Below are 26661 nucleotides of genomic sequence, written 5' to 3' on the forward strand. Positions count from 1 at the left end.
CGCCGCCCGTCGGGACGGTAGGCACTTGCGCAAGAGTGCGTCCTCGCCCCCGCCTCCTCTTCAGCGCGGTCCCTGCCCGTCCCGGCTCTGTCACCTCACAGTAGTCGTTGCCCGTGGCGGGTGTCGGGGCGCGTGCAGCGCAGGGCCGCCTTTCCCCCGCCCCTCAGGCCGGGCCTGGGCTCGGTCCCCCGCTCCCTACGCTCCCCACCCCCGTCGGGTACGGGAAGGTCCAAGCTGCTACCGGGTGCCTGAGGGACTTCGTGGCCACCGCCGCCACGGGTCCCGATGGAGCCGCCGAATCTCTATCCGGTGAAGCTCTACGTGTACGACCTGTCCAAGGGCCTGGCCCGGCGGCTCAGCCCCATCATGCTGGGTGAGGGGGCTGGGGGCGGGCGAGAGGGTGCCGGGACGGCCGGCCGAGGTAGGGAGGCCTGGACCGCGGCTCAGGGGGAGACGCGGGGCCCAGAGGATGGAGAAAAGCCCGAGTGGAGAAGGGAGAGGTCTGAGGTTTGGGCGCCTTGAACCCCACTTTTTCTGTCTTGACGTTTGAGTCCAGGAGGAAGGGACGGAGGAGTCACGCCCTCCCGCTGCCCCTCAGAGCCGCAAGCTAAGCTGGCGCTGCATCCCGGCGTCTTCCCTGCCTCACTTGGGGAACCCTTTACGCTCCTTCCTCGGCGCAGTGTAAGAGAGGTGAGGGTGCCTGCCGCGCGGTGCCCCTCGTGATGAAAGGGACACTGCGGAGGAGATTCCGGGGTGGCCCTTAGAGAGCCTTCCCTCCGTGCCAAAAGGAAACTGCAGTCTCTGGGGTAGATGGGAATAGAAAGCTAGAGCTGCGCAGGGGCCCAGCCATCGCCCCCAGGTAGAGGTGAAGTCAGGTCTACTGGAGTCCGGACTCGAGAATTTACCAAGTCCTGCCCTGACGATGCGGTCTTCTCTACAGTTTCTAACTTAATTGCTTTTGCCCAGATGGTTAGAAAGCAGTTCTCGCGGAGGACTGGATACTGTTGTGTCAGTAAGGGTTAGTAAAGGAAGTATTTCGGTTGTGCTCCGTTAAACTACTTAACTGCCAGGAGAGAAAATCAGCCCTAGTTCACTGCACATCAAACCTCATTATAAGCCAAATACCAAAAATGTCTCATCTAACATAGAAATGGTCGAGTTTGTGATTTCAGGTGATATTGGGCAGGAAAGGATTTTAGGAATTGAAAAATTGAACAACTTTGGCAGCATTCGCTGAAATGGCTAGTTTTTCCTGGCTTTTATGGACGCATTAGAAAATGTGTCCTTGGAGCGCCTGGGTGGCTCAGTCGGTTAGGCAGCCAACTTCAGTTCAGGTCATGATCTCACCACTTGTGGGCTCAAGCCCCGCGTCAGGCTCTGTGCTGACAGCTCAGATCCTGGAAACTGCTTCGGATTCTGTGTCTCCTTCTCTCTGCCTCATGGTTAAGGCAAGAGGGCAGAGGTCAAGTAAGCAAGGCTACTTCTGAGGGCCTCTTTTCAATGTCCTTGAGTTTCTAATGTATCTTAGTGAGTTGAACTCAATCTCTTAACCCTAGGCCACTGAATGGTTACTCTTATTTGGCTTCACATCAGAATCACCTAGGATGCTTGTTCAACAGACAGGGAACTTCACTTTCAACGTTTTGTTGACTACGAGTAGAAAAAGCAAAGTTGGAACAATTCTTTAAATATTCAGATGTTTTGAAAGCAAAGGATTTATACATGCTCATGTAGGCAAATAATTATCTGGAAGAATACATAAGAAACTGAAACAGTGGTAACTTGTGGCAAGGGAAACTTGATGCCACAGGAATAGAAGGGAGACTTCACTATAAACTTTTGTTGTACCTTTTGAATTGTGTACTACACACATAACCTTATTCAAGATAAACAAAGTTTTAAATATATGGATTCTAGAGCCTCATTACACAAGTACTAACTAAGAATCTTCTGGAGTTTTGATCTAAAAATCTGTATTTTTAATAAGCTCTTCAGATAATTGTTATGTAGCCAATCCATTGTAGGGTAGAAGTCTGGGCCTAGATCACCAGTTGTTAAAATGAGTAAGGCAAAACTGAAAGCAAAACTTACAAAGTCATTGGGGAAGGTGCTAATCACTAACAGATTACATCAGTCAAGTTCCAACTAAACTTCTTGCAATGGAGCCATTTGACTAGTGTAATCATAGCTGTAAGTGCTCTTAGGAATCACTGCTTCATGACTGATTCAGCAGATTTTTTTTTTGAGTGCCTACTATGTGCTAGTCTGAATGGTAAGCTTAACTGAGGATAATATATTGAGCAAAGATGTTCACTACCATCCTGGAACTATTTAGTCAAGAAAACATAAAAAATAAGCAAAAAATAATAATAATTAAATTATTTAAAATAATAATCATGGTAAATGCTGGGCAGTGCAAGAAGCAAACAGGATGCTAAGGTAGAAAGTAACAAGGGAAATTTAATTCAAAAAAATTTTTTTTAATGTTTATTTATTTTTGAAGGAGAGAGAGAGACAGAGCATGAGCTGGGGTGGGCAGAGAGAGAGGGAGACACAGAATCCAAACCAGGCTCCAGGCTCCAAGCCGTCAGGACCACCTGATGCAGGGCTTGAACTTCCGAGCTATGAGCTCATGACCTGAGCTGAAATCAGACACCCAACCGACCAAGCCAACCAGATGTTCCTTTTTCTTTTTTTTTTCTTTTTTTTTATTTTTGAGAGAGAGAGAGTACAACTGGTGGAGGGGTAGAGATAGAGGGGGACAGAAGATCTGAAGCGGGTTCCCTGCAGAGTGCCCAATGCAGGGCTCAAACTCGTGAACTGTGAGATCGTGAGCCAAAGTCAGACGCTTAACCAACTGAGCCACCCAGGCACCCCAAGAGAAACTTACTCTAAATAACGGTGGCAAGAGTAGTGACTTTTAAGTTGGGAATTTCAGGATGAAGAAGTAGCCACAAGGAAAGTGGTGAGGGAGTTACAGTGTTCTAAGCTTAAGGGGGATCAATCTGCCAAGGCCCTGAGGCAGGAAAGAGCTTGGCCTTGTCCTGGAACTGAAAGAATGCCTTTTTGGAGTGTCATGGGTAAAGGGAAAAGTGCCATCACTGAAGGTGGAGTGCTAGACCTATCCCCTTCACCTTTTTTTTTTTCACATAGATTTGAAATCCTAGCCAACAATGGTAACTTAACCAACTTTGCACACCTGACCACAATGGTATTTCTAAGAACATCACCTTACCTGCCGATCTAATTCTCTCTTCCCTATCCCCTTTTTCCCATATTGCTCTTACGCCTTTTGCAAAAGTAATGAAAGTGTTATCAAAGCTAATGGTCATTACCTTCTAGAGTTGAAAACTTAAGGAAAATGGGCATTGCTGTACTGGTTCATCCTGTCCAGACATCACCAACCTTAAGGTTGGGTATGTCCCAGTTTTGTGAGTAACCATATATTGATTTCCCATTCCTAAATATATTTGAACCTTTCAAAAGTCAATTTGTTTCCTGATTTTTGCTATGACTTCCAGAAGCATATTAATAGCTAGCATTTATTGAGAGCTTACCATGTCCCAGACTCTTTTTTTCTGAGTACTTTGTGTGTGTCATAACCCTCACCACAATTTTGTGAAGTAGGTCCTGTTATTACTTCTGCTTTTCGTTTGAGGAACCTGAGGCGTTAAATTTGCCGCCAGCTCCCACAGCTGGTAAGTGGCAGGGCTGGGTTATAAACGCAGGCATTCTGACTTTCAGAGCTCATGTTGTCAATCATGTTGCTGTACCCCTTCTACTGTGTAATGCATCCCTTTATAACTTTTGAAGTTTGTAAAGGCATCTTTGGTCACGTGTTTCAAATTTGGATGAGAAAAATATCTGGGTTCAATGTGTATGTGCCATTCATAATCACAGATATATGATCATTCCTCAAACTAAGTTAGTGTGACCTCATCAGTAATACCTTCTTTTCTTGTTATGACAGAGCCTCATGATAAGACCCCATCTAGCTCTGTTACCGTCATGATTGGACTAGATAAAGTCCAACATAATTCCCTGCTCCCCCGCAAACCATGCAGACTACACAGTTCTATGCTGTCCAGTTTTCAGTCTCCTAGAATTGCTTCCATGAACGTACTTCTGTACCATTGTCCTTCAATCACCATGAAAATGGCCCCAAATTTATCTTTAGCATTCTAATAGACAGCTGATTGCACCTCTTTTTCATAGTGTACCATTTGCCTACAGTAATTAGCTATTATAATTGTCCTTTAAATTTGTCCTGTTAATAATTGCGGCTGTTCTCTAAATCTCATGACCTTTTTTTGTGCTAAAGTACATAGGCATAAATGCAGAGATGTTTGGGGTTTTTTTTTTTTTTTTTTTTTTTTTTTTTTAATTTTATTTTTTGGGACAGAGAGAGACAGAGCATGAACGGGGGAGGGGCAGAGAGAGAGGGAGACACAGAATCGGAAACAGGCTCCAGGCTCCGAGCCATCAGCCCAGAGCCTGACGCGGGGCTCGAACTCACGGACCGCGAGATCGTGACCTGGCTGAAGTCGGACGCTTAACCGACTGCGCCACCCAGGCGCCCCTGGGGTTTTTTTTAGTTACAGTAAGAGGCACTTGATATTTGTTGATTGTTTTCTGATCCAAAGTTTTGTGTATATGCACGTGTCCTGGGATTACATTTATTTATTACTTTTTTTTACAAGCCTATCTCAAAATTGTTCCCAGGTTTAAAGACGTAAAGATATAGAATACAGACCTTTATTTCTTGGCAGAATGCAATCTAATGAATGTTTGAAATTTTACTCTGGACTCAGGTCCTTGCTTAATTCTGTAATACAAAATAGTAATGAAGTAAAAAACATGAACTCTGTCCTCCAGGGGTTTATTTCACAAAAAAATAACATGCATACACATACAACATTAGAGAACAGCATAAAAGAAATTATGACTAGATACCAAAATGAGCGAGTGGTGAAGCGATCATTTTAGGTCTTGAAAGGAGAGGCCTTGGTGGGCTGAATGTGTCAGAAAGACTTCATCAAGAACCTTGAGCTGCTGGAGGGCAGAGACTCTGTCTCATTTCTCAGTACATCCCAGGTAGCCAGTCAGAGCTGATGCTCAAAGAATTTTTGTTTTTTAAAGTAAACGCTGCACCACTGTGGGGCTTGAACTCATGACCCCAAGATTGAGTCGTATGCTCCCCCGACTGAGCCAGCTAGGCGCCCCGCAATAAATATTGATTATAGGAACAATTGGGACTTGAACTCAAGCTTGAAGATTACATAGAATTTATTTGAATCTGAAGGGGTTTTTAATGTTTTAATGCCATCTATTGTGCTTTGTTTTAGATTTTTATTGTCCATTGTATGAACTGTTCTATATCCATCTAAGGAATTAATTTAGTAATCATGTGATTTCATTATGGCAAAATGAAAACTAATGCAGCTTACAAGGCCCTTCGTGATCTTTCTCCGGCTTTTTTCTCCACCCTCACCTGTCTCCACATACTGAACACAGTCAATAGGAGCCTTTCTCAACTGGATTACACATGAGAATGAAGCTCTGAGGGAAATGATCTGATAGACTATTTTCTCAATTCTGCCAATAGATACCCTGGGGCATGAGGGCTTATTCTCTTTCGGAATCCCAGTGGAAAAGGGCTGCTGTACACCCTAACAGGACTGAAACTGTTCAGCTCTTTTTTACCTCTTAGCTTTTCAAAGGCTGTGCCCTCTGCCAGGAATACTTTCATTTGGCCTGGCTAACTTCTGCTTATCCTTGAAATCTCAACTAAAGTGTCACTTCCCCCAGGAAACCTTCCCTGACCACCACCCCTCCAAATCTTGGTTGTGTGTCCCTAGTATGTGCTAATAACACAGTGTACTCTCCTTTAGTGGCATTCATCATTCTATTTTATAATTGTTCATTTTCTCATCAATATCCACACACACACCCCCCCCCCATCTGGACTGGAAGCTCCACTGGGGGCAAGAACTCTAGATATCCACAGTACTTGGTGTTCAGTAAATACAGCCTGGGTGGAATGTTGCTCCTCAAAACATTGCTACAAGGCCTGACTAATAAAAATAAGCAGTGATTAAAAGGGAACCCTCTCCGGCACCTGGGTGGCTCGGTCGGTTAAGCGTCCAACTTCAACTCAGGTCGTGATCTCGCGGTTCATGAGTTCAAGCCCCGCATGAGTTCAAGCCCACGCGTGGTGCAGAGCCTGCTTGGGAGTCTGTCTCTCTGCCTGTCTCTGCCCCTCCCATGCTCTCTCTCTTTCTCTCTCTCTCTCAAAATAAATAAACTTAAAAATATATATATATTGGCAGAGGCCCAGTTATGTTATACAAATGTTTCCTTTTACCTTTTTCCAACCTAGATTCAATATTTATCCAGTGGCCCAAAGAAGGGCAAGCTGATTTCTTAAGTTAACATTAACCCCTTCACATTGATGGTAATCTGGCAAATGCTGAGTCACCCAGCACACTAGAACATTGTCAATTAAAAACACTATCAAGCGTCTCCTCGCTGGCTAAGTCAGTGGAGCATGTGACTCTTGATCTCAGGGTTGTGAATTCAAGCTCCAGGTTGGGTATAGAGATTACTTAAAAATAAAATCTTAAAAAAACCCACAAATATATATCTATACACACACACACACAAAATTAATAACACTGTATGTTAACCAATTGTGTGTGTGTGTGTGTGTGTGTGTGTGTATACACACACACACACACACATATTCACACACACACACACACACGCAACTATTAATAACACTGTATGTTAACCATACTGGAATTAAAATAAAATAAATAAAAATACTATCATGAGAAGAGAAATTTGGGAAGTGAGCTGGCACTGCATTTGACTTATACCAGTGAGCTAATGCTACCTGCACAGAGGCCCCTGCTGCCCCATCGCCATCATCACTTATGCTTATTAATAGACATTGGTTAAACATCAGCAGTATTCCAAGTGCTGATCTTGAGCGTGTCCTACAACCAGCATGTAGGTCTACGTGCTCCATCCATGTTAATTGATGAGGTGGGTGGAGTATTTTCTCCTTGGCTTTTATATACTAACTTAACTCTTACAATCAGTGGAATGCTGACTAATGGAGACCTCACTCTACATTCTTTGTTATTCATGATGGAAATGAGGCTATTCTCCATGTCTTCCATTTGTTTTCACTTGCGTCCTTCATAGGCCTTGAATTCAGTGCTTTGGCTGTGCTGGCAGGCTTGGAGACATGCAGGCATCTGACCCACCCACTCTCTGGCCTGCTGAGGACATCCTAGTGGGAAAATAATCTGCTTCTGTAGTGTGTTAATATCCACTGAGCCTAATTCATGTTCCAAAATGGCCTTGTGACCTAATTCAAATCACCACCTCCTACTCACCTCCTCCCACCCCAGTGAGGAAGGAAAAAAAAAAATTTATTTTAAATCAGTTAAGTTCTACTTTGCAATGCCTGTCACCCTGCGGGGAGGAGACTGTGGCCCTTGTTTTCTTTCTCCTGAGAACAGACTACTGAACAGCTGCCCTTGGGTTTCTACCTCAGCTGCTCCCACAAGTACATTGTCATATCGTGTTTTTTTTCTTCTTGCTTTTATGCTGGACAAACCATGCATCTTTATTTACCTGTTTGTAAAATGATGTTAATAAATATTTGCCCTACTGTACCACATAAGGATGATGTGAGAATAAGGATAACTTGGGAGCAGTTCAGATTCAGAAAGGATGTACGTCTAATCAGTCCATTTGAAGATGCTTGTCGTAAATGGGTTACCACTCCCCTTCAGCATCCAGTCTGTTTCACATCCACCTCTGTGGAATTTGAGCTGTTTGAGTAAGGGCAGAGCCTGCTCCACAGCCTTTAGAGGGCTACCCCAGAAACCCCATTTGTGACCTCGTGGGCCAGAGCAGCCGGTCTCTTAGTGAAAAGCAGACTTGTCTCCAACTGGAGGACGGACAGAACTCTGCTACATTTGATTTTCCTTGTTACTTCACTTAGCCTCATAACACTAACAGAGAATGAAATGTTTATATGTAAAATAGACACAGCATTGGGGCACCTGGGTGGCTTCGTTGGTTAAGTGATTGGCTCTTGGTTTCGGCTCAAGTCATGATCTCACAGTTCATGAGTTTGAGCCTCACATCGGGTCTCGTCATCCTTAGCACTGTCATGTAGTGTCTCCCATGGACTATTGCAAAGACCTCACTCCAGTCGGCTCTCTCTATGACCTGCCCTCCTGTTCATCTTCTATGTCAGGAGTTCTCTTTTAAAAGATATAATTGTCGGGGCGCCTGGGTGGCTCAGTCGGTTGAGTGTCCGACTTCAGCTCAGGTCACGATCTTGCGGTCCGTGAGTTCAAGCCCCGCGTCGGGCTCTGGGCTGATGGCTCGGAGCCTGGAGCCTGCTTCCGATTCTGTGTCCCTCTCTCTCTGCCCCTCCCCCGTTCGTGCTCTGTCTCTCTCTGTCTCAAAAATAAATAAACGTAAAAAAAAAAAATATTTAAAAGATATAATTGTCTTGGGCCGCCTGGGAGGCTCAGTCAGTTAAGTGTTCCACTCCAGGTTTCAGCCCAGGTCATGATCTCACAGTTTGTGAGTTCAAGCCCTGAATCAGGCTCTACGCTCTTAGCTCGGGATTCTCTCTCCCTTCCTCTCTCTCTGCCCCTCCCCTGCTTGTGTTCTATCTCTCTCTCCCTCTCTCTCAAAATAAACTTAAAAAAATCATTAAAAAAATAAATAAAAGATATAGTTGTCTTTTAAAAACATGGAGCTGGGGGCTCCTGGGCAGCTTAGTCGGTTAAGCATCTGACTTTGGCTCAGGTCGTGATCTCACTGTTCATGAGTTCGAGGCCTGAGTTGGGCTCTGTGCTGACAGCTCAGAGCCTGGAGCCTGCTTCAGATTCTGTGTCTCCTCTCTCTGCCTCTACCCTGCTCACATGTTTCTCTCTCTCTCTGTCTCTCTCTCTCTCTCTCTCTCTCTCTCTCTCTCTCTTTCTCTCCCTCTCAAAACTAAACATAAAAACAAAAACATAGATCTGGTTAAGGCACTCTGCTGGCTGCCTAACAACCATGAATGCCCCCACGGTGTAGGACAGCCTTCTGTCTGGGCTTACCCTACTTTCCTGGCATCCTTGCTGACCACTTTTCCTCCTGTCACCATCACTACAGTCTTTGTTCTAACCTGCAGGACCTTGATCTTTATCACAGCCGTGGGTTTGCACATACTATTCCCTCTGGCAGAAACGTCCATCCCTGCCCCTACTTTTCCTGGGTTGAATTACAGTTTATGAAGGTAGTTCCTTATCTTTATCATATATAGCATCTTATTTTTACCACTGTATAATTAGAACCTATCAACATTGTGTTTTACTTAGTTATGTGTGTCTCTCTTTCCATTTGACTTTGGGCTCCTTAAAGGCAGGACAGTGGTCTGTTCGTACTTTCACTTCCATATCTAACATCATTTCTGCCATATAGAGGTACAGAATACATTTGCACTGACTATTCCAAATGGACGGCATTTGTAAAGTTTCGCTCTGCCATTTTCTGAAGGGTTTCACCTCCCATATGCTCAATGAAGAAGTGGATAATAGCTTTTTTATACCATTGCTTTACTTGTCACTATATGTGAGACAAATTAAAGGCAAAGTTGAATTGACCCTGACAGGGAAAGAAAAGCAAACATAAAATTGGGGTACATCTATGCCAGTGTTTTTATCTTGCATTCTGATGAAGGATTCTGATAACCGTTCAACTTACTTCACATGACATACCTATATCATGACCTAAGGACCTTATTGGAGGAAAACTGCATTCCTGGAAAATCCCTCCAGAGGTTTATAGTGGGTTAAAGTGGGTTTGAGTGTGTTTATAGTGGGTTAAATTGGGTTTGAGTGTGTTTATAGTGGGTTAAATTGGGTTTGAGTGGGTTTATAGTGGGTTTGAGTGATGTTGTGAATTTGCTCAGGCTGGGAGGCCATTTATTCTGGTCCTGAGTAGCTAAATCTCTTCTTTTCTCTACAGGGAAACAACTGGAAGGCATCTGGTAAGTTGGGTGGGACTCCTTACAATGACTGACTGGTTTATGAAACAAAGCAGTACCTGTGCACTTCAGGTTCCAGTCTATGTTTCCAGCTTGAAACCTAACTCTCTGTATCATGAAACTTCCAAGTTCTAAAGCAGTGGTTCTCAACCAGGGGTAATTTTGTGTCCCGATCCCCAGCCCCAGGGAATTTGGCAGTGTCTAGAGACAGTTTTGATGGGTGGACGGAAGCCAAGGATGCTGCTATAAACACCCTACAATGCACAGGGCAGCCCTTCACAACAAAGAATTATCCAAGCAAACAATGGCAGTGGTGCTGAGGTTGAGAAACCCTCGCGTAAAGAAAGGTAGAATGATGTCATGCCCACGCCTGACCAAGCCTTCTAACTACAGAAGTCTCAAGGGCTCCACATGGCTGTCTTAAAACACATCTGCCATGGTCTGTCAGCACTGGACCCACCCCTTTCAGACAAGATGGTAGCTGAGCTCTCAGTTCCGTTAATGAGAGGAGACCATAGGTCAGTATTCCATCTGGACTCCTGGAGCCTGCTGACATTTGGGATGACCAGAATGTCTTTTTGCTTCGTTTGACTCAAACCGAGTAATATGAGCACTTCCACCCGAAACAGGTCTTGCCTCAGCATGGTCCAGGTTAACCTCTCCTGTTAACTGCCTAGGAACGCCCCTTAGTCTGCAGAGCTTTATTTCAGTAAAGGTGTGTCAGTATCAGGGTGAATCTAGGGACTCCTCTTCTGCTGTGTTCTATTCTGCCCCAGGAGACATTGAGCAGTGTCTGGAGACCTGTCTGGTTGTCACAACTGACTGGGCGGTGCCGCTGGCAACTAGTGGGTGGAGGCCAGGATGCTGTTAAGCTTCTAGAATGCACAGGACAGCCCCCCAGCAAAGAATTTTCCAGCCCCAAATGTTAGTAGTGCCAAAGTTGAAAAACTCTGATCTATGGTATTTATGCCTTTGGTTAGTTTTATAAGGCTGCTGACCGTGTAAGTCCTATTCTTGGGCAGAAATTATTCTCCTTGAAGTGTGGTGTTTGCTTTTTCTCAGACCAGTTTGAAGTTTTCTGGCTTATCCTGTCTCTTCTCTGCATTGCAGGCATACCTCCATAGTTGTGCACAAGGATGAGTTCTTCTTCGGCAGTGGCGGTATCTCCAGCTGTCCCCCAGTGAGTGGCTTCCCCCACACCCTGCCCTGAAGTCTCACGTTCCCAGGGTTCCCATAGGCCAGGAACTTTACTACTACTCTGTATGTCTGGCTTCTAGCCCAGTGGATGTCAGCCTGTGGCTTAGTTCCTCATAACTACCTTAAGACTCAGCTCAAAAACACCCTTCCCAGGCCTCCTTTGTGCCCCCTCGGCATATGTGGGTCCCTCTGGGTCACACCGAGCATGGTATGATGGATGAGCTGTTCCTGAGTCTCTGCAGGGAGCTGTGTATAAGCTCCTTGTGAGCTGAGACCGTGTCTCACTCTCTGTCCCTGTCACCAGCTCAGTGCCGAGCTCATAGTATGAACTCAGTCAATGTTGAGCTGAAGGATGAGGGCTCTGAGGGGTAAAGTGAGTTGCCAAAACTTACATGGCCAGTAAGTGGCACCAGTACTAAAACTCAGGACTCTCTGTCTCTAAAGCCCATGTACCTTGCCACAAACTTTCTCTCCGAGCAATCTAAGGGTTTTTGTAGAAGGTGCTCAAGCAAAGACCAACCAACCATTCATTTTGCTATTCATAAATGGAAAGTCATTCTTGATTTCTTCCTCTCGCTGGTCCCTTACCTCCTGTAACAAATCCTTCGTTAAGTCCAGTCAATTCTACCTTGTAAATATATCTTAAGTCAGTCTCTGTTCATCTCTTCCCATATTTCCAGAGCTTTCACCTTCATCCATGCCACGCTCACGTCCAGCCTGGACCACAGCAGTACCTCTGCTCCTCCTCAGTCAGGTCTCCACACAGGAGGCAAAGTGATCTTTTCAAGATGAAAATCTGATCATGGCATTCTCCTGCTGAAGTCAGAACTCTGCCCACTGCTCTTGGGATAAAACCCAGAAAGCTCAGCATGGCCTCCAAGGCCCTATCTGATCTGGTCACTGTCTCCCTCTCTGAATGACCTCTTTTCAGGTTGTGCCTTCCCACTACCCCCCCCCCACCTTCTTCTCATTCCTTGAACATACCTTGACATTTAAACCTACTCTCTCACTTCGTCCACCTCCCTGATCCTTCACCTGGTTCTGCCTCTCCATCCTTCGGATTTGAGCTCAATGTCACTTTCTCAGGCAAGCCTTCCCAGACTCCTCAGACTGGAAAGGTCCCCTGTTATATGTACTGATGGCATGCTGGACTTTTCCAGCAATAACCTTATTGCAGCTCAAAATTATATATTGGTTTATGGGATTTTTTTTTTTGTCTGCCTTCCCTGCTAGACTATAAGCTCCATGAGGGCAAGAATCTCGTCTGTTTTGTCCACATCGTACCCCCAGTGCCTAGCATAGGCCTGGCACATAGTAAGTTCTCAATACATATTTGTTATATGAATGAATAACAGGGGGTCAAATAGTGATCTTTCAGTCTCTTACAATTTTGAGACCATTATTCTTAGACGATTGTAATGATCCTGCTCACCAGGCTTTCCCCAGTGCCTAGAACAATGTCAGCCACACAGTAGGTGCCCAAGAGCTATTGGGTGAATTAATGATCTTTCCAGGGAGCTCTGCTCAGGAGTGCTCTCCCTTACCCCCTAGCCATTCCCAGCTCTGTCCTCCCCAGTGATCTGTTACACACCCATGGCTGCTTTCCCCTTGGCCTCAGGCTCTCCTTTAGTCTGCTATAGCAGTCTATTAACCCATGGTGGAGGGTTTCCTGTAGGCCTTTCATGGGCCATTAACTCCCTTGCCTGGGGAACCCTATCGACATTGTTAGATTAGCCTCCCAGATAAAATAGAACTAAATTGTGGAAGTGTTTGCCAGCCTGCCAGACTTCTCACAGTCTTCACATTTCCCCAGTGTTCTAAGGGATAGCAAGTATGTCACAAGAAAAAACTGGCTGCATACACTTAAATATAGGCATGGAAAGATGGCCTGTCAAGTGCTAGCCATTTCTGGTTCTCCTTTTGTGCCCTTGGGATCAGGCCTGTTGGGAACAAAGGGAGACTTCAGATTCTGGGTTTCTATTTTTTTATCAACTGGATGAGGTGACAGCATCAGGGGTCTGGCCTGAGACTGGCCAGAGACTCAATTTCCCAGGGCCCCACCAGAAGAAAGCAGCCCAGCTTCTTAGCCACGTTGCCATCATTTGGCAATGGAGAGTTAACAGGAAGCTCTAAGCCATTGCAGCCTTGATACAGATAGGAAATGACACTCTTCATCTGCCCTGGATGCTCTGAAAGGTAAACGTTGGAACAGAGCATCTGTGGTCTCCCAAGGGAAGCCACATTAAAAAATTCAGTGGAGATGGTGACTTAATGACTTTCTTTGGGTTGGCTCTTTTAGGGAGGGACATTGCTTGGGCCCCCAGACTCTGTGGTTGATGTGGGGAGCACAGAAGTCACAGAAGAACTCTTTCTGGAATACCTGTCCTCCCTGGGGGAGTCTCTGTTCCGGTGAGTGGAGACAGGGGTGGTGGTTAGTTGTGTCTGTCCCCCTACTAGACGATCAGCCCCAGAGGGCAGCCACAAGGTCACATCCCCCAGAGCACTCAGCACAAGGTCTGGCCCAGTATTTGCTGAATAAATAGGAAGAGAAGGCAGTTATCATGCCACAAAAAGAGCTCAGCTTTGCTCCCAGGCAGATATCCCATCCCAGCATACCTTCTGCTGAAACCCTGAGGACAGGAAGGGCTATTTATTCCTTCTGATTAAAATCAGCTGCTGCTGTCTCAGCACTTACTGTTCTCAACCCATCCTGGGCCAGTATCTCATCCTGAAAAATCAAAACCAGGGTTTGTGGAGGGATTTGGATGAAATGCCAACTTGAGCAGGTTTTCTCTTAAGCTTTAGTCAATTGTCATTGTAGTAAGTGTTTAACACTAGAGCTCTGCTTTTGTGACTGTGAAGATTCTACTGAAACTGTAGAGGAGCCATATATTTTTATTTCATCTTTCCCTTAAAAATCTGTTTTTTGTGGTCCAGAGTGGCAAATCAAGCAGTCCTTTTGGAGTATGAGAAAAGGAAAATCACAGTCCTCTTAACTCAGCTATGCTCTCCATGCCATTTCCTGGTTTGAGTTATTTCACATATGTGCTTGCTGACTCTCTCAGATCTGTTCTTCAAACCTTTCTCACAATGTACAGAAGTGAGGCCTACAACCTCTTTGAACACAACTGTAACACCTTCACCAACGAAGTGGCACAGTTCCTGACCGGGCGGAAGATCCCTTCCTACATCACTGACCTTCCCTCTGAAATTCTATCCACGTAAGTGGCCTTCGGTCTCTGCCCCAGCCCCTGAAATCCCCATTCACAGTCCGTGCTGCTCGTCTGGTCCCTGATCTCAGCAGAATCCTCCCGAGCTAGGTGGGCCCTGTCATGATGGCAGCTGCTACCAGGTAAAGCCACCATTCTCTCCACTCACTGATGCGTGCCTGTAATACTTCACCCTCCTTGGAGTTGAACCAACTCTATCCTGGCCTGAGTGCAACCACAGAACTTAGAAATCCACTTGACGCCGGCTCCAGCATTTGTACAGAGCCCTGGCATCTCATGAAGCGTGCCACTCCCCAGAAGTCCTCGCATAAAGTGTACTTTTAGATAGACAGGCAGAGAACAGATCAGAGGATTAGTAGGGTGGCTTATTTTGCGAATGTCATTTGTTAGTCTTTCTTCCCCTGCACCGTGAGCTCTTTGATGCCCTCAGAGACAACCTCCTACTTGCCCTCATACCTCAGTAGATGTTTTCTTCAAGAACGCACTGTAGCCCCTCCCACCCTGATGTGGTCCGAGCTTTGTGGGCCATCATCTGAGCAGTGTCCCCTGAAAGGACACACACAACACACACACACACACACCCAAAGCCATCACACCCTTCCCTTCCTTTGCTGTTGTGTTCAGGCAAGCCTCTAACCACTCCAGGACCATGTCTGTTTGCGAACCCTGACTCAGTTTCTCCTGAACTGGGGCCCTGTCCAACAGAGATCCTGGCAGGTTTAGCAGGCTCAGCAAGGTGAGCTGTTTTTCACACCTGGGTAGAAACCTCCTAGGAAAAACTTGCAAGGGAAACAAGGCTGCGGTGTGAATCTAGTGAGGAAAGCCCCATCTCCCAGCCCTGCCTCTGCCTTCCCGTTCCTTGGTGGGTGTGTTAAGCCTCACAGCCTTACTAAAGGATCTAGGTTATGAGGCCCTAAGCAAGTATAAGTAGCTGGAATGTTCTTGCTGTTATTATTTGGTGGGTGAAGCTCCAGGACTTGTCTGAATTAAGGTTAATACATCTTGGTGTCATCTGTTTACGCTTGAGAATGCTCCCTTTGAACCTGGACATGATTTTCAAAAATGGCAATATCCACCAAAGAAAAAGAAAGCCAGTAACTGAGGTGTGTTGTGGGCACCCTGATTTAAGGTTCTAGGAATTTTGAAAAGTCTCTAAGGTTCCAGTATCTGCAGTGTTTTTTTCCAGCCAAGTTACTCTGAGAGCAAACTGGGAGCCCTTTAGAAAGTGGCCTTAACACCTCCTGGCAACCTGCATTTGTCATTTTTCCTGAGTATTCCCTAGAAAATACCTTTTTCTTATCCTTTTTCTTCTGCCTCAGTTTCCTCACTTACACTTTATTTTTATCCATGTATACCATGAGAGTTAAAGATTCAAGTGCAGAAAGGTCAGAAAGCTCTGGTTCCCTGTATGCAGCTAGCCTGTTCAAGCCAGAGCTAACCAGGGTCTACAGGTGAAGTAGTAAGACGGTAGCATCTCCACGGGGTGAGGGGGACCCCAGGAATAAAAACACAGAGCAGGCCCTTTTGAGGGCTCCTCCATGAACGTGATGTGCGAGGTAGGTGAGAAAAGCGAGTGAGGTTATGGGTGTCCTTCTTCCCTGTGTGGTGGCGTCACTGTACCCATGGGCGCGGTTGTGACTGTCTGCACCCAGCCCACCCCGGCCCCTGGGTCTCTTTTCTCCACAGGCCCTTCGGACAGGCCCTGCGGCCCCTCCTGGACTCCATTCAGATCCAGCCTCCTGGAGGGAGCCCCGTGGGCCGACCCAACGGCCAGAGCTAACAGGACTGCATGGGACCGCCCTGCCTCACCAGGGCTTTTCCTTTTTAAACAAAACAAACCCTACCAGATTTCTATTTTATAATTTTACATCAGAGCTAACAACCAGGGGAAGGCTTTTTAAATTTCCCAGGAAAGGAGATCACCAGGCTGCATGTAGGACAATGCTGCTAAGAAACAGAACAAAATGCCACCCCTTCTAATAGTATTATACTAATTTATTAAGGCTGTCTTGTCTGTGAGTTCACTCTTGACGCTGCTTCCTAGGCGTCCTCCACACTGGAGAAAGGGAGAGGGTTTATTTAAGCAGAAGGCAAGAGGCACAGTTTGGGGGAGCCCCAACCCAGAACCTCTTTCCAGAGAACGCCCACGCTGTACCCAGGTTGCCACCACCTGTGGGACCCAGGTGACTTTTACAACATCCACGAAGCAGCCATTGCAACATCCCGGAAGCAGTTCCTCTCTAGCGTTAAATGAACCAAAGGATTTGGTGCACGTGAGACCAGTTTCAGGATGACTGACCCAACCTAAGTGAACTCTGTAGCCACAGCCTCTCTCACCTCCTCTCCCTACCCCAAGCAAGGCCACGGGGCCAGGGCTGGAGCAACGAAAAGCCTCAGGATCAGGGGAGAGTGACAGCAAGTGTCAGGCCAGAGAAAACAGGATAAAGCCATTCTTCCTTCCACCTACTGATTGCCAATCCTCTGACATCAATTTTGGAGAACCTGCCTTGCTGGCTACAGGCTGCTCTTCCTCAGCATGGCTGACCTCGTAGTTTGTGAAGGTTTGGGCTGGAGTGGCAGAGACCCAGGCCTATTGTCTACAAGTAATAATGTAGATTGTTTGTAGTCCCTGTACCACCCCCCTTCACCCCCAAACCAGATGCAATATTCAGCTAGGGACCAAGGGGAAATGATTCCCTGTTCTAGGAAAATATCCCTCATGTAGAAAGATAGAATAATAATGCAGAATCAAGGTGGCAAGCAAATTTTGAGTTGTTTCTGATAGAGATTTTGTACATTATCCTCAGTGTGTTTTGAAGGCACATGTTATTTCTGTTGTCATTCTGACTTTAAGGATGCATTGTTGAGAGCCTGACTGGGCATTTTCCTAATGAGCTGCTGCTAGGAGCTTATAGGGAGGACCAATCTGGACGTTTCTTACCTGGAGAGGCTTTCAGATTCCTTTTCTACACATGCCTCCCTTAAGTTAGTTTTTGGGGGGGGTGTGGAGAAGGGTCTCAGAGCTGTCAGGTCCCTGAGTCCCAGCCCTGGCATCTGTGGGTCCCTCCCGCCACAGCTCCTGCCACCTCTCAGACTTGAATTATGTTCTCTTTCCTGGGGTCCGGCCTGCAGCAGGTGCCTTTGCTCTTCAAAAAGCTGCTGCTCATCTCCCCCTGTCTCTACCATTAGCCATAGCAGTTGGCGTCATCAGGGGCTTGGCTAGAGGAAAAGGTGATTTTCTGCCTTTGTGTTTGCCTATGACCTGCCCAGAGGCACCTCCATGGTGACCAGCTGTGATGTCAATTGACATTTTGGAGAGCAGAAAACTAGCAGGGACTCTTATTTAATGTTGACCTACTGGCAGAATTGGGCTCATGGAGAATAGGTTTCGGGCTGGGTACCTCCCGGGAAGGCAGCTTACTAGTGGAGTCCTTCGCTTCCCACCCAGGTTTCTCTCCTTTTCCAGGTTGCCTTGCCCAGCCCTCTGTCTCTTCCAGGCTCCTGTTCCAGACTTTCCCTCCCAGGGCTCTCAGCTCTAGCCAGAAGGTGTGGCATCACAGTCTCCTTCTCTCTTCTCCCCCATATCCAGGCTCAGCTGGCTTCACTCCTAATAGCAGTCACTCCAGACCCAGGAGAAGTTAGCCAAAGTAGCTACCCTGAGAGACTGTCACTTGGTTCACTGAAAGTCCCCCTTGATGCCCAGCAGCCGTTTGTGCCAATGCCTGGGCTCTAGGCTTGTGGGGAAAGATGGAGGGATCAGCCAGCAAGCAGCCTTCTCTGAGCTCTCCAGGAAGGCAAGCTCTCTCCCCCCACCCAAATCCCACTATCACTCATTTTGGAAGCCTGGGCTCAGGCTACGACCGCCAACCCAATCCTCACATTTCTCTGTCAATCCCAGAACCTCAGGAGCGTGCTCATTATGACCAGCTAGCTCCACACAAGTGTGCGAGGCAAGCAGAGTGAGAAATGAGCCATGTGTGTATCATACAGTAGACACCTCCATCAAGGTCCATTGGTTTAAAGGGACAGGGAAGGAGGAGGGATGGACCTCACCCCTTCCCCAAAATAAAGCTTGTACCTTTGAGATTCCTTTTTGCCCTTGAAGTCAAACTAATGACTGTGTCTAGTACGGAGGTGTTTGCTGGTTTTCTTTGATGTTTTTTCTAATGCAATAAACTCATTTCTGCCTGCTGCATTTGCGTCGTGCTTAAGGTTTGGGTATGCGTCCAACATAGCCAGGCTTCTTCTCAGTCTGTCTCCCTCTGAGCTTAACTCTGCTGAGTCTGGATATGCTGCCTTTGCTTGTTTGTTAGCCTTGTGGATGAGAAGTGACAATAACAGGGAAGAATATTTGACTTTCACCATTGGTTTACAAAAGTGGAGAAGAGGCCCCGAGAGAATACTACTTGTCCAATGTCACCTTGCAGCTGGTGGGAGAGAAAGACTCAAAGCCTCGTCTGCTGGCCCCAGCTTCTGAGATCTTCCTCTAGAGGACCTTGGCCATCAGAGAGCATCTCACCCCACCAAGAAGCGTATACTTATGGTTTCAGTTTGGCTATAGGCTGGGTCTGTGGCGCCAAGGATCTCTGCCCACCTTATTACGATGACCTCACTGAACAAGTGTGGAGGTGGGTGGATGGCTCTCCGAGCGTCCCCTGGCACTACAGACACTAGTGTGGCCGCAGGTGTCTGTTGGTTCAGTTGGCTTTGAGTGAACACGTTCCACAGGCTGAGGCGAGGCTAGGTACTTTCGCACACAACGGATTTGAGGTGTAGGTACTGGTCTCGTGTTACAGATGGGGAAACAGGTACAGAGAAACTAAGTTATCCAGGTGGCAAACGGCCGGGCCCTTGAATCCAGGCCATGTTCTCACCACCACACCTGTGAGACCTTATTATTGAGGCACTGTGTCTTTCCAGCATGCTAGCTGAAGAATAAGGCTCTGTCTCTCCAGAGGACACAGAGGGTAGGTGGCTTTGGCTGACATCTCCCCCTGCCCCCAAAGCTGACATGTTCCGAGGCAGGAATCTCTAAGAGTGCCTGCTCTGAGATCACACAGCCTGTGCTTAAGTCCTAACGTTGCCACTTGTGGGCCAGTCTGTTTGTCTCCTTTTCTGTAAAATGGAGGAAATGGTACCTACCTCACAGGGTGGTTTTCAAGAGAGTAAATGTAAAGTGCTATGCTCGGTGCCTGGCACAGATCAAACGCTCAGTGAATGTCAGGCTGAGAGCAGAATGCATTCAACAGCCACTGACTGGGGGCTCCTGTGAGCCAGCTCTGGGCAGAGGCCCCTGCCAATCCTCTCTGCTGAGGACAGTTTCCAAGACAAGATGCCGCTGATGTGTACTGCCTGCTTCTGTGGGAAACGACACATGGTTTTACCCTTAGACTTTGTGACTCACGGCAAGTCAGTCTGGGGTAAATTCATTCATCCCCACAAACGTCTTCCTGGGAGCCTATTGTATGTAAAGCAGCCCTGGGCTCTGTGCTGAGGGTACAGGGGTGAGCAGGACCAACAAGGCTCCTGCCCGGCAGGAATTCTATTCTGAGGACGCTGGGAGACAAAAGGGTAGAGAAGTTTGGTGATCTCAGGTGGCCTAGTGCTAGGGAGGAAATACAACCAGGTGGCAGCAGGTGTGAATTCCCCAGGTGTGAAGGAATACGTGTCAGGAGGTTGGGGAAGTTGTGTGACAAGGTGATGTTTAATCTGAGGCCTCACTGACAAAGTATAGATCAGAGAGAAGAACACTCCAGGCACAGGGAGCAGCAAGTGAAAAGAATGTTGGAAGGACTGAACGGAGGCCAGAATGACCGGAGCACGAGAGCCAAGGAGGTGGTGGAAGGTGTGGAGGCTGGAGAGGCCAGCGGGCCAGACGGCGCGAGGCTTTGTAGGTCAAAGAGTGACACAGTCGATTTGCTATGTTGAGAGATGGGATGGTGCAAAAGGAGCAGAAAACGAGGTGGGGGGGGTGGGGCTTGCAGTTGTCAGGTAAGAGGTGAGGTGTGTCGTGCATCTGCTAAGTGACTGGGGAGCTGCGAAGAAGCTCCCTGCTCCCCTGGTGGTCAGAGTGTGGGGAGGAATGGACAGCTCCTGTGAAACAGGAAAGGCCAGAGCTGCAGGGTGGCGCAGCCACTGCCACAGCCCCTTGTCCTGCATCCATGAGCTTCAGCGGAGCTCCTCCAGCTTTAGTTTGGGGTGTGCTTAGATTTCTTCATTTGTTTTTTCCAAAAAGTATTTGTTTTGATCATATTACATATCTAGAAAATGTAAGCAACCAATGAAAGTACAAAGATGAGAGGAAAAGTCATCTGCAATCCCATCATCCTAAGAGGTGTTGGATTTTGTGAACATCTTTGCAGAGGTTTCTGTGGATTTGAAGACACACATGCTGAACATGCTGTGTGGTACCTGCCTTTGTTCTCAGCATGTAGTGAAGATCTGTACGGCCCCAGCAAGGTTGAAAGAAAACCATAGAGGAGGGAGTGATGGTGCCTGGCGGTACTGGATAGAGGAAGCTCTAAGGAGAGGACATTCCGGCAAAGTTCCCTAAAGCTTGAGGGAACCATTAGGTAAGAGTAGGCTGCTCATCACAGCTGTGTGCGTGGAGGCCGGACCTGCTCTGGAATGGGATCATGGTGTAAGAGGACGCCTGCCTGGGCGGGTGGGTTGGACCATGAGACCCATATCTCCTCACACTCATAGGGGCTCTGGCCTGAGAGGGCAGCAAAGAACCAGGAGGGGTCTGGCACATCACTGAATGTGACCCCTTGACCACGGAACCTGGCTGCTTTGAAGGGGGTAGGGCTTCGGGGACTGACCCTTGTCTGAAGGGTGGCCTGGGAGCCCAGAGTCCCCTGCAGAGATCTCTGCTCAAAGGTTTGGCCCCCCTGGAGAAAGCCCCACAAGGTCACGCTGCAGTGAGAGGGGTGGACACCAGGTGGCGCTGTGGATGTACTCGGGGCCCAGCCCACCCCCAAGGGGCTAGTCTCACCTACCCCAGGTCACAGAAGCAAGCCCTGCCCCCTACACACCTCAACCACTGTGCCGCACCCCCCCTCCCCCCGCCCAGAAGCCCACAGTACGACAGTCCAATTGTTCTCACATTTATCAAGGCCCTTCCTAAGTTTGTCCCTGGACCTCTCCAACCCCCATCCCCTGCTGTTAAGTGTAAGCCACTGTCACTGCAAACAGTATCCACCTCCACCTTCAATTTACTGTTTGCTGGACCTGGATCATCTCTCCCCAACTATCCTCAGAGCAACCCCTTTCTCAGAGCTAAAGGCCCAGCTACAGCATTTCCTCCACAAAACCTTCCTGACTTCTCCCTACCCCAGAGCAGACCCCTCCTCTTGTGGGTGCTTCCTGGCAGGCTCCCACTAGCTGGGGCACCCTCCAGGGGTAGGGTCTAGCTGTGATCACCTGAGTGCCTGAGCCCAGCACAGGACCTGGCACAGAGCCAGCATCTTCTTGCGGGGCAGACATCGAAGGGGAGGGTCGGCCATAAAAATTTAACCCTGGATTTGGATACATACCTGCCTGGATTGGCCCTCTGACTCAAATGACCCTGATCAAGGCCTCCCTCTCTATGGGCCTCTCTGAATCTGTAGAATAAAGACTATAGATCAGTCTCTACCACCCCTCCTGGGGAGCAAAACTCCTCTCCCTGCCCATGACTCCAGAGACTAGTTCTCAGTCCTGGGGCTGAGCTCTGATCCACAGAGATCACTAACCCCAGGTGTAGAGGGGGAGGGAGAGTTGCCGCCCCTGCCCCCCATCTCCAGGTGGGGCAGTGCCATCCCTGGCCCCACTGGCTTTGGCCCCAAGGGAGCCTGTGCCAACCCAACAACAGCCTCCACCCCCTCCACAAACACCACCTCTGAGCATGTGCCCTTCTGCTTATTTAAATTCAACGGGACTTGTTTATTGTGAAAACAATATAAGTCCTGCAAGTGTTTTGAAATATGGAGGAAAAAAGTCAACATCCACAATCTCCCAACCTCCTGCTGCCCATAAACTAAGGGAATTAGCACAAACAACCAGCCCTGACTGTTCTTTGCAAAGCCCCTTTTAGCACAGCTCCTTTCCTGTGCCCCCTCATCTTCCTGACAGCCTGGGAGAGGCTGGCAGTGGTGGCCCCATTTGTAGATGAGAAACAGGCTCAGAGAGTGGGAGGGACCTGCCCAAGTTCACCTAGCTGCGGAGGGACAGCCCCAGGAGGGACAGCCGAGGAACCGTCAGTCTGCCTGTATATACACTGCATCAAGGCTGCTCCTCAGGCCGGGACTGCACCCCTGAAAAAGTCACACTCCAGGGTCGCATGGGTGACTCAGTAGGTTAAGTGTCCGACTCTTGATTTGGGCTCAGGTCATGATCTCACAGTTCAAGCCCTGTGCCCGTGGACCCTGCTTTAAGGTTCTCCCCTTCCCCTGCTCATGCATTCATGCTCTCTCTAAAAAAAAAAAAAAAAAAAAAGTCATACCCCAGATAGGGAAAAAGAGGGTCAACACCTCCCATATTCACTCAGCACATGTTGACAGTTGGCCTTCCGCCAAGGGGGCAGGGAAAAGCATGGGCTTTAGAGGAACAGAACTTAATGTGAATTCTGACCTTGCTGTGATCCTGGGAAGCCAAGGTCACCCCAGAGGGTGTCAGTACTCTGGTGTCAGTACCTACCTCTAGAAATCGATATAAGCGTACTCACCTCAAAGGGTTCTTGGCAAAAGCAAGTGAAGTACCCAGGGTAGAAGCTACACTGTCCAAACCAAATATGGAAGCCACTAACCTCCAAATCTCAGTCAAAGGTCTGGCCCCAAAGAGCCAGAGCCTTCCTTTTTGAGCAGGATCCTTCCAGGCTAGGGTCTCAGGCCCCCTGTCTTCAGACCTGGCTTCCCTTGGTGCTCTCAGAATGCCCTCTGACGACCAGTCTCTGCAGTCCCAGTTCCCCCAGTCCTACTTCTGCCTCTCCCTAGGGCCTCTCCAAGGCCCCATCTGGACACCAGTTGCCAGGGATGAGCCTCCCTCTTAAAGGGACACACTGGTAGCCACAGAGCTACTCCGTCTGGTACTCCTGGATTTGTGCCTCAGCGCACTCACTCCCCCTCCCTGGGTTTCGGTAAAAAAGGTTGAGGTGAGAATTCTGGAAGAGACTGTGAAAGGTATTTGTAAGGAAACTAGTTCACTACAGATGTGCTATTGTTGGGAGCTTAGCTTTGTTTGTATTTGTAAGAGTGGAGACTCTTACAAATAGGAGACAAAAACCTGTCCTGCCTTGTGCGCCCCATCCTACAGCTTCTGGAGCCCAGCAGCAGGGTGGGGCCTGGGTATCTGCATTTAACCAGTTCCTAGGAACTCTTGGGCAATGGAGCAGGTAGGTATTGGCTGTGAGATATGAGAGACTAATTTAGGCAACTCCAGCCCCACCCACCGGCTCTATACTAGCTAACTGGGCCCTGGGAGGGGTCTCAGGCCCTGCCAGTGATGGGGTTTTGGAGTGGTGGGGGTCCAGAGCCGATGGCCAAGAAAGAATTCTGGAAGATGTCTTTGGTGCAAAAAAGGTGATTTTATTAAAGCACAGGGACAGGACCCATGGGCCAGAAAGAACTGCACTGGGGTTGTGAATAGTGACTGGTTATATACAATGAGTTAGGGGAGGTAAAGGCAAAAGGGAGGCCTCCAAAAGGACTTTCATATGCTAAAGAGGACTCAGAAGATAGGAGGCCTTGCAATAGTCAAGCTAAGGTTGTTTTCCCTCTAGTAGGGCATTAACATGAAGACCGTAGAGAGTTCCTAGAGAAATGCTATGCTCTGTATTTGCCTCAAGTATTTGCCAAGGGGCTGCAGGCTATAAAGAAATTTAATTTTATTTACCATTTCCTTCTTGCCTTTGTTTCCCAGATCACTACGGAAGGGAGGGTGATGTTGGGGCTCCAGGAAACTGAGTCTATAGGTTTCTGGAGATCAGGCTATTGATAAGATTGCCTTTTTCTTGTAATTTACTAAAACATTTGCATTTGTAAACTATTGGTGACTCCTGTCCTGCATGACTGTGATTCCTATCAGTTAACTATTTCTTTTTTCCTTCTCTCAGCTTTAGGGCAGCCAGGAGTGCCTGAGGAATGTCACAAGTATCCCACCTGGGGGGAGGGGCGTGTTTGCTAGTTTGCACTTTGCCCTCAGCTTACCTTATGCTCCCTCAGCACCAGTGCCCAGACACCCAAGGACCAGATCTGGATGGAGCAGGAAGAGCAGATCGAGTTGGGTTTTCCTTCCCGCGGAGATGGTTCTGCTTGCTGTCAGTATTCAACAGAAAACAAACGCTTCTTGAGGGCAAGGCCCTTGTTTTGTTCTCTACAGTATTCCCAGAATCCAGAACAGTGTGTACCCCAACACATTTGTTTAATGACTGAACCAAACTCTGGCATAGGGCCTGGAAACAAACAAACAAACAAACAAACAAACAAACAAACAGGTGTTTTCCTATGGCCCGGATTGAATATGGCTCCTCAGCAGGGCACAATTATTGATCCTGTCTTTTACATTTTTTTCTATATTTTGCTCATCACGAATTTTTTTGGCATTAATTTTTATTTTTAAAAAATATTAAATTAGAAAGAAAAAAATTAAAACGCCACTTATTTTGATGTTTATTTTGGTGTCCTCCTAAGTTTTTTGCCTGTGCAGGTAATCACCTTACCTGTTCACTCTGGTCTCAGCCCGGCAGGCCTGCCAGGTTCTTTATATAGCCTTGGGTACATCCCTTTTGTTTTTCCTCACCAAGTGGAGACAATACCTTCTAGAGCTTCTGTGAGAATGCATGAAGATATGCAGTCAACTGTCCAGTGTGATGGCTAGCACATAGTAAGGGGGTCAATAAATAATGGTTATTCCTAGCTCACTGTTCAAGTCCTATCAGGTGGGGATTACGTCCCCATTATGTAGATGAAGAAAGAGTTCGGGAAATGTGACTTGTCCAAGTCCTTATAGTTAGCAGGGACCAAACTGCGGTTTTCTGGACTCTGCCTCGAGCGATCTGATGAGAACAAAGGCAAAAGGAAATGTAGACAAAATTAAATTTCCTTATAACCTGCAGCCCATTGACAAATCCTTGAGACAGACAGAGTTTAATATTCCTCCTGGAAGTCCCAACTGTCTCAACGTTAATGTTCTGCTACAGTAAAAAAAAAAAAAAAAAAGATCACAGTTTGACAATAGCAAGGCCTCTTAGATCCTGAGAATCTTCTTTAGCATATGAAAGTCCTTTTGGAAACTTCTCTTTGTCTTTACCTTCCCCAAATCCCAAAGTATATAATCAGTTACTCCTCACAACCCATTCCAGCTCTTTCTGCCCATGGGTCCTATCCCTGTGCTATAATAAAAACACATGTTTACACCGAAGACATCTCCAGAATTCTTTCTTGGACTTCAGCTCCAAACCCCAACATTTCAAACCATATCAGATCTTCCTAGGGCACTGCAGCTACCAAGACAAAAAAACAAAACAAAAAACTATCAAAAGCATTGTGCACTGAAGTGCCACTCATAGGCGTGTGGATGTGTGTCTTTGCATGGCCTAAACTGCCAGAGCTGATCACAGGTGATGAGGGGGTGTGAGGTAAGCTGAGGGCAAAGTAAAGCTGGCACACACCCCCTTCCCAGGTGGGACGTGTATTTATTCCTTGGACACTCCCAGCCACCCAAAAACAGGAAAGGACAAAAAAACAAATGGTTAAACAGATAAGAGACTCCACCAGCTTACCAAAAAAAGGCAATCCCATCAATGGCCTAAAGTCCAGGAACTCCCTGTTGTCAATATTAATGCTTTGCTAGAGGGAAAAACCACCTTAATTCAACAATAGCTAGGCCTCCAGTATGTCTTTAGCATGTGAAAGTCTTTAGAAACTTCCTCCTTACTTCATCTCCCCGACTCCATAAAAGGGTCACTCCCCACACTCGCTGTACAGCTCTTACCTGCCCATGGGTCCTGTCCCTATGCTTTAATAAAATTACCTTTTTGCACCAAAGACGCCTTCAAGAATTCTTTCTTGGCCATCGGCTCTGGACCCCACAAACCATCACCCCCAAACTTCATCACAGGCATTAGCAAGAATAGTGGATGCAGCAAAAATGCCCACCCAGGCATACTCCCAAACTGAATGGCACTCCCTGGGAGCA

General features: G+C 47.4%; 2 protein-coding genes and 1 long non-coding RNA gene across 5 annotated transcripts in view; 1 reads left to right on the plus strand and 2 right to left on the minus strand.

Annotated features, from left to right (window-relative positions):
- Positions 1 to 4772, minus strand: part of XRCC6 (X-ray repair cross complementing 6) — a 30437-nt gene extending 25665 nt beyond the window's left edge. Inside the window, exon 1 of the mRNA XM_058741172.1 lies at positions 4754 to 4772. The gene's annotated coding sequence lies outside the window, so the exon portion shown is untranslated. The remainder of the gene's footprint in view (positions 1 to 4753) is intronic.
- Positions 12 to 26510, plus strand: DESI1 (desumoylating isopeptidase 1). 3 transcript variants are annotated; one of them, XM_058741180.1, is made up of 6 exons: positions 12 to 373; positions 10042 to 10063; positions 11171 to 11240; positions 13557 to 13666; positions 14356 to 14478; positions 24578 to 26510. In XM_058741180.1, the coding sequence occupies exons 1-6, from the start codon at positions 286 to 288 to the stop codon at positions 24600 to 24602; spliced, it is 438 nt and encodes a 145-aa protein (XP_058597163.1). In that variant the 5' UTR covers positions 12 to 285; the 3' UTR covers positions 24603 to 26510. The 3 variants fall into 3 exon arrangements, with proteins under 3 accessions (XP_058597163.1, XP_058597164.1, XP_058597161.1); XM_058741181.1 differs by lacking the exon at positions 24578 to 26510 and adding an exon at positions 18077 to 18682; XM_058741178.1 differs by lacking the exon at positions 24578 to 26510 and adding an exon at positions 16174 to 18682 and having other exon boundaries at positions 21 to 373.
- On the minus strand, positions 13660 to 23554 carry LOC131518783 (uncharacterized). The gene is made up of 3 exons (XR_009265279.1): positions 23273 to 23554; positions 13874 to 13985; positions 13660 to 13788 (listed from the first exon to the last, which is right to left on the minus strand). It is a non-coding gene; the product is annotated as an uncharacterized LOC131518783 (long non-coding RNA).
- Positions 26511 to 26661: the final 151 nt, after the last annotated feature.

Source organism: Neofelis nebulosa, chromosome 8, assembly GCF_028018385.1.
Source record: "Neofelis nebulosa isolate mNeoNeb1 chromosome 8, mNeoNeb1.pri, whole genome shotgun sequence".
Classification (NCBI taxonomy): Eukaryota; Metazoa; Chordata; class Mammalia; order Carnivora; family Felidae; genus Neofelis; species Neofelis nebulosa.

Bases quoted from the DNA above. Each gene is read 5' to 3' on its own strand.
- DESI1 (XM_058741178.1), top strand. From the start codon at position 286: ATGGAGCCGCCGAATCTCTATCCGGTGAAGCTCTACGTGTACGACCTG. The intron at 374-10,041 runs GTGAGGGGGCTG...TTTTCTCTACAG, and splicing joins GCTCAGCCCCATCATGCTGG to GGAAACAACTGGAAGGCATC. The intron at 14,479-16,173 runs GTAAGTGGCCTT...TTTTCTCCACAG, and splicing joins CCCTCTGAAATTCTATCCAC to GCCCTTCGGACAGGCCCTGC.